Consider the following 17,094-nt stretch of genomic DNA (forward strand, 5'->3'; position numbering starts at 1 on the left):
TTTGTTTAGGGACACTGGTATAGTCTGGTGTCTCGCAGTCATTGCGCTTACCAAACGCATAGGCACGCAATTGTTGCTCCAGTTCGCTTCGTGTTTTGATGTTCGTTGTAAACAATAATCGCTGCAGTCGTTTATCTATTTGCGCAGCATGCGCTAACACGATCGATACGGCAATTTCTTCGCTGCTCACATTTTTCCACTTTGACAGTAAAGCCGTTACTTGTCTGCTGGCATACACAGACAAACAATCGCTTGGCCTTGGTTTACTGCTGAACATATTAAGCAATATGGCAGCTGACGTCTCTACACCTTCATATCTTTGGATAAACAGTTCTCGGAATTCCGGCCACTTTATTCCACTGTAACAGATTTGTGACAGCCACTGAGATGCTCCTCCTTCCAAAGAGTTGCTTAACGCCATAACGAGAGCGCTACCCTCCAACAAGTTCTCTGCCATGATTATGTCAACAGTTTTACACCAAGCAGCAGCATCTGCGTTCGCAGTATCGGGACAAAACTTTGGAAGCGTTACTTTTCTACTGGGTTGCGTCGCTGTTCTGGTAATCTGCATCGATTTAATTAATTCCCGAAAAGATTTGTTTTGCGCTTCGAATAATGCACGCCATTGATCGTTCGATAAATTTTGGGGCGAGACCGATCCCACTTCTGATGTCGGAGAATACTGATTTTGCACTGGAGTGATTGGCTCTTCATCTCCTTCCATGATTTGTTTATATGTAATGGCACTTCGCACAGCAAGTCGCTTGCAATGTTCTTCGTCTTGTCACTCGAAGCAGACTGACTCGCAAGCCATCTGTCTGTCTCCGCCAATTCTTCTATTTCACCACATCTATTTCATCATCCTTCTAACATTGTCTCTATTGCATCAGCCAAAGAACTGCAAGCGCCCTGCTCATTTGAGCTTGTATCAAATGATGCTCTGTCCATTTAACATTATGGTACCTAACATACTGTCCGTTAACTTTCAAACTAAACATATCTAGATCTGTGAATCTACGCGCGTTTGCTATTAAAAGAGCAACTCTCTTGTTATTTTGGATATAACAACATGAAGAGAGATTGCATACACAGGATTGTGTTAAAAAACAGACAAACGCGATACGACAGAAAAAGAAATAGCAAAGTACACACAACCGCGGGCAAATCGGAAAATATTAGCGAACTCTTTTAAACTGTATAGATACTTACACATACATATACATATAAGGATATATATATATATACTGTGCCAAGTATACACAAAGTAGAAAAGATGGCTGAGAAAATGCCGGTAGAACGCTTATGTACTTATATATATGCTGTGTCACATATATATAAGGTACAAGGAAAAAAATATGGCGCGAACACGACACTTGCACAAAATGTATGGAGAAAAAAGTGTATTACTTATCTTGACAACCAATTGCTTGCTGGGGTCGAGCGATATCCAATATCCGGTTCGAAGGACCAAAATGTGGAGGGGGGTGTCTTTCCAATAAATAAAAACACTTTCAATACTGATACGTAGTGGGTTTGTTCACTTTACAAACTTTTTATTCGACACTTGAAAAATGTACTTGTGCATGTGCTTGCGAAAATTCCAATATAAAGGTAGAAGGCGGAATAGAAAATTTTAACCTAGCGTCAGCACAGAAAGTCACAGCCTCGGAGATGGCACAGGATAATAGCATCACATCGGAGCCATCGAAGACAACCACAACGACAACGACGACCAGTGAAGATGTGGTCACCACATACAAGGAGACCAGTCAACTGAGTGCGGCCAACGGTGTTGCAACTGCCTCAAATTCGGCAACGCCAGCCAATGGCAATTCAGCAGCAGCGGCCAACTCATCGTCGGCTGCTTCATCGTCGGCAGCAGCAGCAGCGGCGACGGCGTCGTCATCGACTCGAAAACCAACGCATGCTGAGCCACAGAGTCTAAGTCTTAGCCAGGGAGCGGAAGATAAATCGGATGAGGCGAGCGATGAGGATGATGATGTCGATGTCGATGATGATGGCTGCAATGGCTGCACAAATCCGGCCATCAATAGTGCCGACAACAGTCAAGCGCTGGACGACAGCATTGAGAGTCCATCGCCATCGCATCGTCTCGCAGCTGCTGCAGCAGCGGGAACAGCGGGAGCGTCATCATCGAGCAATGGCCGAGGACAGCTGAAGGTGGAGTCATCGGATGTCTATCAAATTGTCGATGAGCTGCGTCGGAATACGAATCTCAGTTTCGATTTGTCGTGCAAGGCATTGCGTGTTGTGTTGACCAGCCTGGAGAAGTTGTACAATGGCGCCATCAATCCGTATCTGGAGCCAGTTGCTGTCCATGTTACCGGCAAAGTGCCGACGCCCAAGGAGCTGCTGGGCATCACACACGATGCGAAGCGTTTGCAGTATTTGTTTAACCAGTTCGCCGATTGCAAGAACGATACGGAGCAGCGCAATTGGATGCTCTACGAAGATGATGAGGATATTATACAATTTCTTGAGGAACTTGTCGAAATACTGGTGAGTGAAGCTACATTCTAACTTATGCACTTAACGGCCATATCTGAAATGCACTTAGTGACACTTAAGGGGCATATAAGAGAGTTAGAACTGCACTTCAGTTATTTCGCCCTTAGCGGCCACACTTTAAATGATTTTACTCACGTAACTGTCATTCAAGAGCGTTAGAACTGCACATCCTAAATTTCACACTTAGCAACACTTTCACACTTGCCATATAGTGACAATGTTCACTCACTTAAGGGTCAGACAATAGATTTAGAATTACACATCAGTTATTTCGCACTTAGCGGCCACACCTTAAATGATTTTAGTGGCAAAGTTTACTCACTTAAGAGTCACACAAAAGCGTAAGAACTATACATTCCAAATTTCGCACTTAACGGCCACATCTGAAATGCACTTAGTGGGAAAGTTTACTCACTTAAGGGTCACACAAGAGAGTTAGAATTGCAAATCAGTTATTTCGCACTTAGCGGCCACACCCTAAATGATTTTAGTGGCAAAGTTTACTCACTTAAGGGTCACACAAGAGCGTTAGAATTGCACATCAGTTATTTCCCACTTAGCGGCCACACCCTAAATGATTTTAGTGGCAAAGTTTACTCACTTAAGAGTCACACAAGAGCGCTAGAATTGCACATCAGTTATTTTTCATTTAGCGGTCACTCCTAAAAATAACTTAGTGACAAGGTTAACTCACTTAGCTGTCATTCAAGAGCGTTAGAATTGCACATACAAAATTTCGCACTTAGCGGCCACATCTAAAATGCACTCAGTGGCAAAGCTTACTCACTTAAGAGTCACACAAAAGCGTAAGAATTGCACATTCCAAATTTCGCACTTAACGGCCACATCTGAAATGCACTTAGTAGCAAAGTTTACTTACTTAAGGGTCAGACAATAGAGTTAGAATTGCACATCAGTTATTTCGCACTTAGCGACCGCTCCTAAAATGAACTTAGTGACAAAATTTACTCACTTAACTGTCATTCAAGAGCGTTAGAATTGCATATCCTAAATTTCGCACTTAGCAACCACATCTGAAATGCACTTTGTGACAAAGTTTACTTACACAGAATTACACATTAGTTATTTCCCACTTAGCGACCGCTCCTAAAATGGCAAAGTCTACTCACTTAACTGTCAAAATTTGGAAAAAATTGCACATCACAACCGTTGCGCTTAACGGCCACTTCTAAAAAACACTTCGTCTCGAAATTGACCCACTTAAGGGTCACACAAGAACGTAACGCATTTAGTGGCATTGTTTATTCACTTTACTGAAACACAAGATGGAAAGAATTTCATAGAAATACACAGAAATATGCTGTTGCTACACCTATTTTTATGAACACTATTTTGGCCTTTAAACGAATTAAGCTTATTTACCTTTTATTAACTTTGTTTATTCTCTTCTCAGTCTGCTTGTGGTGGACAGAACAATGCGGATGAGAACATCAGTTGCTATGAGATGTCGCGCGATCAGTATCAGATGTTCATCAATCTTGTGCAGTACTATCAGATGTAGAGACGCTGGTCCATCAAACGCCTCCTGCTTCAGACCTTCACAGCTGCCTGTCATCTTGATCACATTATCGTCGACATTCTGCTAACTTCACTGCTGCCACTCGAGATTGTAAGTTGCACATTTTATTCATATATGTATATTTGCTTTGCAAAGTGATCTAATTTGTGGACAAAATTGAATTTCTTAAGGTCAAAGATATGAAGGCACACTTTGCCGATCTGGATCTGTTTAAGCAGCTGGTCAAGATGCTAACCATAATATTCTCGTTGGGCCAGCTGATGCCTGTGAATCAGCATTGCCAATTTAGCTATTTCCCCGCTAGATCTGACGGTTTTCAAAAGCAAAATGCGGGATAAATTGAAAACTAGCGGCTAGCGGGAATTATAGCTATTTGCAAAACAAAACTGATGGAACTTTAGTTTTTTAAAAACATCTGGTCGATGCAATTTTGGGCAGAGGTGCTAGCGTATAGAGACGCAGGAAACAACAACCCCTTTAAGACGCTTGCATTATTTGCCATCCAGTTGTTTTCCCTGCCATGGTCCAATGCAGAGGTGGAACGAGTGTTCAGCCAAATGAACATATTGAAGTCAAAATTGCGCAATAAAATGGCATTAAAAAGCTTGAATGTAATATTGAGCATAAGGTTTGTTTTTAAATTGTGTCAAACTTATTTATATTTAAATAATAATATATTTCAATGTTACAGATATGGGTTACGAAGACACAATGAATGCTGTCATACCTATTCGTTGCCACAAAAGTATCTTGCCCAAATTAAAAACAAAGACAAATATTTGAATAACGGAGATAACGACGATATTGAAAGTTTGTTAACGTGTTTAATATAATAAAAACATGAAAATTACTTCAATTTGGCGATATTATTGGATTTTAATATATAGCTTATTTTTCAGCATATTTTTCTGAATTTTAGCCTATTCTAGCCTATTTTTACCCAAAATCTAGCCTATTTGCGAGCTCAATACCTGGCAACACTGCTGTGAATCATCAAGGTGAGCAAATTGCATTTTAAAGCAGCTTTTAATGGGAATTACTAGGTTATTTAGGGACATTTCATTGAATTTGGAAAACAATCAACTAATTCGTTTGTCTTGACAAACTTCTTATGCATTGACTAACTAAACTATCATAATTTGCTTTAATCGACTTATAAATATTGTGCTTTAAAGATATTAAAACACTTATTGCAAGTTTGGCAAGCATTAAAGCATAAAGTGTTGTAGCTCTTTGCTTTTGTTTGTTAGTAAATTCTGAACTTCCCTTCTCTGAGATTCTCAAATTGTTAACGTAATACGTAGCTGTGATTTTGACTGTTTAACTTGAAAGTTACAAATATTTATGTGGCTAATTCACAGACAAAATTTGTCACGTGATATTTACAGTAAAAAAACATAAACTGAAAAAATTTTAAAAATACGTAAAGGTTATTCTTATACCTCTGGATTAACACTATATTTAGGGCTAAGATTGATTTTAGGAACTTTTTTTATTTTACTATAAAATACATAAATTCATTATTTTTTTGCGTTCATTTCGATAATATTTGCAATTATCTTTAAACAGAAAAATAATGCCAAAATTATTCTTGGCTCTAATAAAAGTGCTAATCAAGAGCTATAGGATTTTTTTTTACTTAAAATAAAAACATGTTGTTCCACGTTAAATATTGTCACATGCGATATTTTAGTTAGAGAATTTCTCATATATATAATCATAAAGTGTTGGATATAGATTAGAACATTTTCAATTATTTTATTCACTTAGATATCTAATAATTTGTTCTTAACTTTTGCAGATTATTTGGACGTGCACTATGCCAGCTTTTTGCTTGAAATAGTCGAGGGCACCAACCCGGAGGTGCTGGTGGATATGGTGATCGCTCTGATTCTGGGATTCAATCAGCAGTTTAGCGAGCATGCGGTGAATGTGATCATCGAAGCCATGCAGAATCGGCCTACAGCCAAAGTGTTCACCGAGAAGCTCTTGTTGCTGCTCAATCGAGAAGGTAAAGCCAAACAATGTGTACTTTATTTTGTGATTAATACTATATACTATAATACTTAGATGATCCAACGCGACTGCTGAAGCATCACAATGAGCACATGAACACGGTGCTGCGCATGTTTATTGACATCTTCAGTCATCCGGATACGGCTGGCATGTTTTATACAAACCATATCAATGACCTCATCGATATTGTGGTGCGTCAACTTTCCGATCTGGATGCGGGCAATGTGGTAAGTAATAATATATGTATTATATAATTACCTTACTAATAATCTGGGTGTTAGTTACGTCCATGCTATTTGGAGCTGTGTCGTCGCATTTTGCGCAACACAAACTATCAGGACCATCAGCATCGCAAGCACGATCTCATGAAGATCTTTATGCGCATCTTTTGCGAGGAGACCGAATGCAGTGCATCCGATCAGCAGTAAGTGCGCGAAATCGCCAACGAATATTCCCAATTGTTTAAAGACAGAGCCAGAATCTAGAATTGCAAACAGAAAAAAAACACAACTCCTAAAACCAACTAAAACCAAAATAAATACCAATCTAAAGCGTTGCTATTGAGGCTACCAAAGCGAGCCAACCAAAAATATTTTCAATTTTAAATTGTATAGTTTACAAAACTGAGGAATCAACAGCAGCTAAATAACTTTTCGGATAGCCTTAAACAAATGAATCAACTGCTCGCTATCTCTATCTAATCAAATCAATAACAAGAAATGAAAATGCAAAACAAACAAACTTTTCGACAAATGCAATTTTATATAATATGTGTTTATTAATTTGTAAGACGTTTTTAATTGGTATTAAAGTTTATAAATATGTTAAGTTTATTGTTAAACGATAAAACAAAAAATCCCCAACAAAAAAAAATAATTGTTAAATTGAATTGAAGCAGAAAAAAAAACAAAACAAAAAAATGTACAAAAGAATTTTTAACAACAAGTTTATCAAGAAAACAAACAATAACAAGCAACAATAATATAGCAAAAATGCTCACGAAAAAAAAAACGAATTAACTTAACTAAATGCAGAAAAGAAATTAATAAGCCGCACATTTCAAAGATCAAATATACAAAAAAAAAATGATATTCTCAAATTGCAAACAACAAGAACAAAAGTGAAAGCAAAATGATATATTCAAGAAATTAATCTAATTACCAAATTCAAATTCTTTTTTCGAAATACACTCGATTTTTGTACTCTTTCGAATTGAAATTAACACACACACAAACAACAACAACAGCAAACAGTTTCAACATTTTAAAACGATTATAAACAAAGCAAAACGAAACAAGTAAGAAAGCTACAGTCGAGTGTACTCGACTGTGAGATACCCGCTACCCATTTTGAATAAAAAAATATATTTTGCGGTATTTTCCCAAAATATACCGAATATACTGCAAAAATACTAAAAAATATACCAAATGGTATATTTGGTATAAGGACATAGTACCGCATTCAAAATATACCATAGACGGCAAAATATACCAGATTGTTAGCCAAAGCAACTCAGGCCCCTAGTAAGTAGGCGTTTTTGCCCATACAAAAGTATTTCTTTAATAACTTCGACAATTTTTATCTGATCGCAACCAAATTTTCAGAAATCATAACCACTATAGTAGTTATTACATGTACCAAAATTCGAAACGCTAGCTTTAAAATTACGCTTGTTATTCGATTTTTTTGATTTGCGGTGGCGGAAGTGGGCGTGGCAAAAATTTGAAACAAACTTGATCTGCGTGCAAACATAACAAATGCTGTCGAAAAAAAATTATAGCTCTATCTCTTATAGTCTCTGAGATCTAGGTGTTCATACGGACAGACGGACGGACGGACAGACGGACATGGCTATATCGTCTCGGCTGTTGACGCTGATCAAGAATATATATACTTTATAGGGTCGGAGATGCCTCCTTCTACCTGTTACATACATTTCCTGCCGGCACAAAGTTATAATACCCTTCTATCCTATGGGTAGCGGGTATAAAAAGACAATATACTTATAAAAAATTAAAGCTTATTATTCGCCGTTAATTGCTAAAATTCTTATCAAAATTTCAAAATATCTTCGAATATATATATATATGTTGCTTAGTAACATAGAGTAAAAACATATTTGATATAAAACATATTTAAGCAAGTGTAAGTAAATAAAAGAAAACTTTTTACTGAAAGTAAGCGTAATTTTAAAACAAGAGATCAAATTTTTTAAAAGCAATTGCATTTGGCAAAAGAAGTCCGCTGCAGTCGAGTCTTATCTTTGGTTGATAATCTGGTATTTTTATGTTGATACACCAAATATAGACATTAGTATAATTTTTGGTACATAAAATCGGTATATTTACCGCACTATTTTGTTTCTATTAAAAATTATTCCAGTATTTTTTGTAATTTATGGTATATTTTGAATCTATTAGTATATCGATATACCAACCATACCTTTTTGGAGTATTTGTGTATATTTTCGGAATTTCGTTTTATTTAAAATTAGTTGACCGGTCGAACTTTTTTCTGCCCTTATGACATTAAATAAGCAGATTGTGTATTTTTTATTATTTCATTCATTATTATTTCTGTATTTTAGTACATAGGTTGCTCTTCACCTAAGCATCTTGTGATAGACGACATTTTTTGTTTTGTTATCAGGCACAAAAACAAACAACGCAGATGGTCTTCCGACCCGTGAACATGCCACGTATAATTGATCATGGGTAAAACATAAATGTTCTAGATTTAAACTACAAACTTTTAAGGATTGACCTTTTCATTTGTTGGTGGTCATGGCAAATGCAAGACGTATCGGAAATTATGTTCTCTTAAATTCAAACGGCATATCGGTTGGGATTATCGGGATCCTCGGAATAAGAACTTCCTCACCTTTGAATTTTCCTATCATTATCGTAGCGTAAACTTCATTGTTCATCACTTCATTCATCATCAAGATAGCTCCGCAACTTTAGCGTCACATATCGATAAAAAAATATCGGCTAAAAAAACTTTAAATTTTCATCTTTTTACGTGATATTTAAACTTAAATTAAACAAGTTTAAATGCAAATCAATAAAAAATTAAATTATCTTTTTATTAAATCCATGTTCATGCAGTATTTATGCACTAAAATCGTGAATAAAAAATTGGGGTAGCAACATTTTTGCCAATATCTAGGCTTTGACGATTTGTCTTCCAAATCGGCTTATGTCAAGTTATAGAGTATTGTTTTATAAAAATACCCTCAAAAAATAATAAATTTATCCTAAGTCGTTTTTGAGAAAAGTACGACGATTTTTTCAGGAAAAATACGATAACCTCAGCTCCAGCCCCATACAATTTTTTTTTTTTTTTTTTTGTTTAATTTTTATTTACAATCCGTCTTGAGACAATAAGTAAATTTTATGACTAATATTTACATAATAGGAATATCAGATTTCCAGTGAAACCTGCTATTAAATATATCTTCTTGTTTACTTAAATTTACCTTTCAGGAAGATCAAGAATGTGAAATATTTTAAGTCTTCTATAAGTTGAGCTATTGTCTAAAAGACCTAGGGCTAAATTATTTACATGATTGTGAAGTCTGTCTGTATATTTCTCACTATATTTGTTTATCTCTTATTTTATAGTTGGAATATTTAGATCTCTGTGAATATTTTCATTGGTTACATAAGATGGAGCGTTAACAATTTGTCGCAATGTTTTCTATTGGTAGCGCCGAAGTATTTCAATATTTGAATTGCTAGTTGTTCCCCAGAGCTGTATAGCGTATGTCCAAAAAGGCTTCAAAATGGATTTGTAGAGGAGAATTTTGTATTCCAAAGTAACCGCTGATTTTCAACTTAGTAACCAGGACATTTTCAGTGTTTATACCCGCTACCCATAGGGTAGAAGGGTATTATAACTTTGTTTCGGCAGGAAATGTATGTAACAGGTAGAAGGAGGCATCTCCGACCCTATAAAGTATATATATTCTTGATCAGCGTCAACAGCCGAGACGATCTGGCCATGTTCGTCTGTGTGTCTGTCCGTCTGTAAGTCCGTCCGTATGAACACCTAGATCTCAGAGACTATAAGAGATAGAGCTATCATTTTTTTTCGACAGCATTTGTTATGTTTGCACGCAGATCAAGTCTGTTTTAAATTTTTGCCACGCCCACTTCCGCCCCCGTAAATCAAAAAAATCGAATAACAAGCGTAATTGTAAAGCGTAATTGTAAATACAATAATAAGTATAGTATTTATGATTCATAAAAAATTGGTTGCGATCAGATAAAAATTGTCGAAGTTATTAAAGAAATACTTTTGTATGGGCAAAAACGCCCACTTACTAGGGGTCTAATTTGCTTTGGCGGACAATCTGGTATATTTTGCCGTCTATGGTATATTTTGAATGCGGTACTATATCGATATACCAAATATACCATTTGGTATATTTTTAGTGTTTTTAGTATATTTGGTAAATTTTAATAATAATACCCCAAAATATATTTTTAGTATTTTTGTAGTAAATTGGTATGTTTTGAGAATAATACCGCAAAATATATTGTTTTTATGCAAAATGGGTAGCGGGTATCTCACAGTCGAGCACACTCGACTGTAGCTTTCTTACTTGTTTTATTTTGAGTTGTTGACATTTCGCTTTTAAGTGGGGTTTCCATGTTAGTTTGCGGTCGAGGTGCATGGCAAGATACTTGACACAGGTATCTTCTGGAATTGCTGAGCCGTAAAGTGTGACATTTGGGCATCTTCCTGGTCTTAGTGCAAAAGTAATTTGGACAGACTTCAGGGAATTAATTTGAATTTTCCAGCGAAGAAACCAGGCTTCAATCAAGAGTTGAGATCATACAAAATGAGCACAAATAATCAATGTTGTCGATTAATGACCATAACTTTTTATTGATTTTCTTGTCGGCCATAGCGCACATTATACTTTCGTAGATATAACTATAAGGAAGATATATAGCAATTTTGATTGAAACCCTTTAAGATGTTTTAAAGAAAATTGACCTTTTCCTAACCCGCAAAAACAAGTTCATTTCGCAAGTGCATCAAATAACTGGTACCAGCGTGGAACCAGTCAGTGTTAAATAACACCATTTGGACTTTGGCGGGACTTCAAATACTTGCAGAAAATAATTAAATGAAACAACTATAACTATAATTTAAAATTACATTTAAATACTCTATTTACATATATATTGCTTTGTTATAATTATAATTAAAATAAATATACGCAATTTTATATTCCTATTTAAATCGTAATTTTGCAGTTTCTGTACTAGCTTCGCAGATGTTAAGCGTTGCCATGCCAAATTGAAATTGATTTGTAATTTTCGCAATAATCACAAAAATTGAATTTTCCCAAAAACGGCTTATCCGATTTGAATAAAACAAAAAGCAAAATATTCGTCTATTTGATTCGAATAGAATGAAATAGCGCGACATGGGGATATATATGGGTAATAAATATGATAAATAGGTATATGCATGAACGCCATTTTTTAAATTTGGCAACGTTTTGACTACTTTAGGTAACGCGCAAAAATTCAAAAATGTTTACTATTCTACTAAAATGTGATTTTCTCGAAAACGTATTACACGATTTGAATAAAACAAATTGCAAAGCATTCGAATTTTTTATGTTTATAATATAGCAATGCGCGCCTTCTCTGACAAAGTCTAGGAGGGCGTAAAATCGAAAAATTTAGATGTTATTTTGAATTTTCTTGGAAACTATGATAATTTGTGTGTAGTATATATTGGGAAATGATACATATGTTAATTATCTATTTTTTAAAGTATTGAGCAATTATGTACATGGTCAATATGTTGAAAAATCTGCAAAACAAATATTCGACGCTAACTTTGTACTAGCTTTGCAGATGTTAAGCGTCGCCATGCCAAATTCAATTGATTTGTAATTTTGTAAAATAATCACAAAAATTGAATTTTCTCGAAAACGTTTTTAATCGACTTCAATACGAAAACGACGAAATTCGCTCGTGCTCATCGTTCTACATTGGCAGTGTTGCCAGGTTAGCTTATTATAAGCTAGTTCTAGCATATTTGAAAATGGAAAAGCTTGTAAAATTTACATCTAGCTTATAGCTTGAAATATACCTTATTTTAAAATTCATCTATCATATTCCAGCTTTAAATGTTTTTGCGACATCAACGGTTTGTTTTGTAAGAAAAATATTCTTTATGGCATGAAAATATCGGAGCTTGTTCTTTTTTTGCCGTTAGTTATGTGCATTTCATATGATCGTCAATTTATTTCTTATTAATAGTGTCATCGAATATCATAATCGTTTGGAGTTGTGAAATTAAATAAAGCGTTTGTTAAAATGCCAAAATAGATATATATACAGTGGCGAGCAAAATTGAGTGCATGTTCACGACTCAGACTTTCGTCACCCACGTAAGATAATCCAAAAATTTGTTTGTTTTATTTTGATCACTTTATTCTTAATGAATTCTAAACAAAAACAGTAATGGTGCAAATAAATTCGAGGAGAATTAAAGTAAAAACGAAAAAACCCGCATAAACTCAATTTTGCACGCTTCAAAAAGTTTTAATTATTAAAATAATATTAATATTTTGTCCAAAGCCCTTTATTTGAGATGACTTCCTGTACACGGTCAGGTATGCTCTCTACCAAATTTTCAATTATGTCTTTGGGAATACGTCTCCATTCAGCTTTAACAAGATCCCAAAGGTTGCCCATGTTTGATGGAGCTGCTTCGTATTGCCCGAGCCGTCTTTTCACGATTGACCAAAGATTTCCAATCGGATTGAGGTCGGGACTTTGTGCTGGTAATTCCATTAATTTAAAAGGTTGCTTTTCAATCCATTTCTTAACAATTTTGGCAGTGCGATTGGTATCCCAAACTTGTTGAAAAACAATTCCCTTTTGCACATTTTTCAATAAAATTGGGAAAATTGGTCTGTGTTGTGGTGGCGCAGATAGATTCCAGATTTCCCTTTTCCCGTAAAAGAATTAAAAACACTCGCGTTTTCTTTTCTATACATATATTTAAACTTTCGGGTTATTAGTTACAAAACGCACAGAGAGAGGGGGTTATTGGGGGTGACCGCTATTGAGCAAACGTAAATTGATACTGGAGAGGCAAAATGCCGACGGCATTTGGCAGATCTAGCGCCGAGCCCTTGCAAGGCTCGACTCTGCGGTGGAAAGTTGTGGGAGAGAGAGAAGTTGAGTGCACTGGATCTTGAGTGCTTTCTTACGCATGAGCGCATTGCGGGTGAGCGCAAAACATTGAATGCTTTTTGGTTGGCGGAATGGATAGTGTGCCACTCACCTACAATGCGCTCGCATCAACGTTCTCCACCCTTGCAATATTCGGATTGCAAAGAATATCAGACTTTGGAGGATACCCGGCAGGACAATATCAGGATAGATAGAGTGGGTGATGTCTTGGAGCGCAACGACGCCGTGCAGACTCCTTCAGCGCCCATGCGAGTGATGGAGAGGACCAAGGCCCCTGGCATCGACGCGCTGATGCGGCTTACTGGACAACACGGATCCAAAAGCACTCGGCCTGGTGCGTGGGCCTGCAAGGTTGTGCCGGGAGGCACGGAAGCCCCGCGCGGAGTGACCGGTGCCATAGGTGCAGAGGAAGAACTCGTCTCCGTCCGGGATCGTTGAGCTGAAAGAGGTTTCGAGTGGGGTCATGTCACAGGACCAATGGCGAAGGTTCGTTCGATGGAAAGTCGAGCCGAAGGTGTCGAAACAGATTTTGAATTGGGGCCTAACAAAGGCTTGCGTTTAGAGGATCGTTCGACAGTCGAACCGAAGAAGGATCAGAGTGGGGTCCCGTCACAGGACCATTCGAAGCTGAAATAGATGTAGAGGAGGGTCCTGTCACAGGACCATTCTTAGGGGTTCGTTCGACGGACAGTCACAGGACCGATCGTAGAAGTTCGATTGACGGACAGTCGAGTCGAAAAGGACGAGATGGACTTAGAAATGGATCCCGACACTGGGCCGGTCAGGATCCAACCGAAAATGGTCTCTTAACCAATGAGGGTCCCACAAACGTTCGGACGAGAGCCGCCGAGAAGAACGGATGGAAGGATATCCGCGCCTAAAAGCACGTCTATCTGTGAACTCTCATAGAACTTGGGGTCGGCCAGCGGGATGCTTGGCAGATTGTCGACGATGGTTTGTTGGACAGAGCATGAGTGCAGTTTTCCTGCTAATTGAGGAAGGACGAAAGCTGACGCCTCAATGTGCAGATCTGGTCGCAACGGGGAGCCAATTAGGAATTGGCAATGCTTACGGGGCTGGGCTGTTACAACTTGAGTCAGCCCAGAGTCGTGGGCTTGAACGGATGTGTATGGCATCCTCAAGCGCTTGAACAATCGTTCAGAAATGAAGGTAGCCTCTGATCCAGAATCATTCAGAGCCCGTGCTGTGTGCCGAACGCCGTGATGGCAAATGTGTACAACAGTTGTACTCAGCAGAACACCTTGTGTGTTAACTGCCAGGAATGATTGCACATTAGCTGACTGGGAAGGAGTGGATATTAGGAGTGGGATTAGTGACTGTCGGCGTCGGGTTGACTCGATGCAAGGGTGTATGATGACGACCCTTGCACGTAAAACAGCTGTGCGCACTCGGCCAGTACATGGCCTCGTGCGAAACAATTTAAGCACAGCGTCTGTTGCTTGATATGGTTGACCCTTTCATTGACACCCATCTGAAGATAGCGAGGGCACAATCGAATCGGATGATTCTCCCGGGAACAGAAATTGCAGGTCTGGGTCTTAACGGTCACCCTACTCTCAAAAGAGTGACCTGCCTGGAGACGGGGGCCTCCTTGAGTGAGGCTCGTGGAACCGTCGGAGCGTTCGTGCTGGATGACACTTCCGCTATCGCTTCTAGGGTGCGATGCCGCTCCAGAATAAAAGCGTTCATGTCAATCCACGTTGGAATATCGCTCTTGTTTTGGATTGACTGTTCCCAAAGAGAAAGGGTCAACTTGGGGAGTCTCGAAGAACACAAGAAAACCAGGATGCAATCCCAATTCTCTGTGTTGATTTTCGAGTACTCTAAGGCTGTCAGACACCCTTGAATGGTGCTCTGCAACTCCTGAATAGCTGCACCCGACTCTTGCCCAATGGCGGGCAAATTGAACAGGATCCTCAGCTGAGTGTTTACGAGCAAACGTTTGTTTTCGAATCGCTCAGTCAAGCTGGACCACGCCGACTGAAACCCTTCATTGGTCAAAGGAGACTTTGACACAATGGCATGGGCTTCACTGCTGGTCTTGGAGTTGAGTTTCTCAACTTCCGATAGTCTTGGGTTTCTGATATAAATAGCCGTGAATAAGTCCCGGAAGGTGGGCCAGCGAGTGTAATCGCCTCCGAAAACTTCGGTGTCGCACGGAGGTAATCGACACCCTGTGGGCATGTATTGCACGGCTTGTGGTTGTACGGGGGGTGAGCGCCTGGGATGCGTTGGCTATTTGCTCACCTAACTGAGCTGCACACTGCTCGTAGACAGCATAGCAGTACTCGTATTTGGCCTGAACAATAGGGAGCTCTTCTGTGGTCATCTCCTCAGACATGACGCAAGAGCAAGCCTCATACTCCTTGTCGACATTTTCACATAAGGAACGCGTCTGGTCCCTTCGGACTTGGCACATATACAGGGACGGGCTATCAGCCGAAGGATTGTTGACTCGCGGCGCAAAGTGACTGATACGATCAGTCGCGGCGATGAATTTCGTCAACGCTGTGTCTACTCTGTTTAGTGCCATCCTTCCCTGAGAGCGAGTGATAATTAGGAAGCGATGGATCGGGACGGAAGGAACCTTGGTCTTAGGATCGGACGAAGGCTGTGTGACCAAGATCAGCGGCTTGGATTTGACTGCAAGCCTGGTGCCAGAAGCCGGCGAAACGCTAGCGGACCGTGCGGGGACCTCCCTTTTCGATTGCGAATGAATCGGCGAAGTGCTGGATGCACGAAGAGCCGACTCCTTCCTGGATTTAGGTAAAGGGGGGCTGATAGAAGTTCTAGCGGCGCTAGTAGAGGGCACGGACATTCGAGTCTTACTTTTATGGGGTTTGCCCGATGAACTGCTACGCAAAGAGGACGAAAACTAACAGGGCGCTCTTACAGTCCGACAAGGATACGGACTGTATACTAATTTTTCTCAGAACCGAAAAAACAAGAAAATATACCAAAAAATACAAAGTAGAAATTGATTTTTATGCCTGAAATCGAGCCAGATAGTGAAAAGAATACGGAAAGAGAAACAAACAATAAAAAAAACCAAAAAATAATGAAAAAATACCAAAGGCAGTGCTGCGGTATTTTACACACCGATGGGTACGGATTGTAGCGGACACAGACGACGAAAGCAAAAGGACGGGGCGGGGGGAATTTCCCGCAACAATCAAAAGAGGTTCGTCGAAAAAAGCAAAAACAAACAAAAGAGTGAAGCAATCGCCCAAAAAAATACCAAAAAACAAGATGCTGAAAAAAAAAAACAAAAATGTAGGTAAATGTATGGGTATTTAAACGACAATTGTTTCGATTGCTGTTGGATTGGAAAAACAAATAAAAATAAATTATATGTGTGTATGGATGTATGATAATGTGTGTGTATTTTTTTTTTATTCGTAGTATAGTTTAGAAAAGGTTTACAAAGTGGAGTTAAAGAAAATTATACCTGGAGAAAAGGAAGAAAAACAGAGTTAGTGGAGCCTGGCTCTTGTGGGACGGCCGCGAAGCAATGCTTCACAAGGGCGTCGGCGCCACTTACTCGCTCGTTCTTTGTCTTGCCTTCTCGGCCCTCCTTTGCTCGTTCATGACCGCTGCCACAAATTGGCTGATCAGTGTCCAGTTAGTGGACGATACCAGCATCAGCGGAACCAACGTCGACACAGTTAACCTTTCACCAATTACATCTGCCAGCTCTTGTCTGAGGGTTGCGTATCTACCGCACTGAAAAATTACGTGCTCGGCATCCTCCACCGCAGT

General features: G+C 38.8%; 1 protein-coding gene across 1 annotated transcript; it reads left to right on the forward strand.

Moving 5' to 3' along the window:
* The first annotated feature begins 1,656 nt into the window (after positions 1-1,656).
* Positions 1,657-7,030, forward strand: LOC132797781 (NCK-interacting protein with SH3 domain-like). The gene is given in 5 exon segments (XM_060809559.1): positions 1,657-2,520; positions 3,944-4,159; positions 4,240-4,343; positions 5,866-6,080; positions 6,140-7,030. Coding segments are annotated over 5 exon segments (1,584 nt in total). The 5' UTR covers positions 1,657-1,671; the 3' UTR covers positions 6,340-7,030.
* Positions 7,031-17,094: the final 10,064 nt, after the last annotated feature.

The sequence above is a fragment of the Drosophila nasuta genome, unplaced genomic scaffold, assembly GCF_023558535.2.
Source record: "Drosophila nasuta strain 15112-1781.00 unplaced genomic scaffold, ASM2355853v1 ctg20_pilon, whole genome shotgun sequence".
NCBI lineage: Eukaryota > Metazoa > Arthropoda > Insecta > Diptera > Drosophilidae > Drosophila > Drosophila nasuta.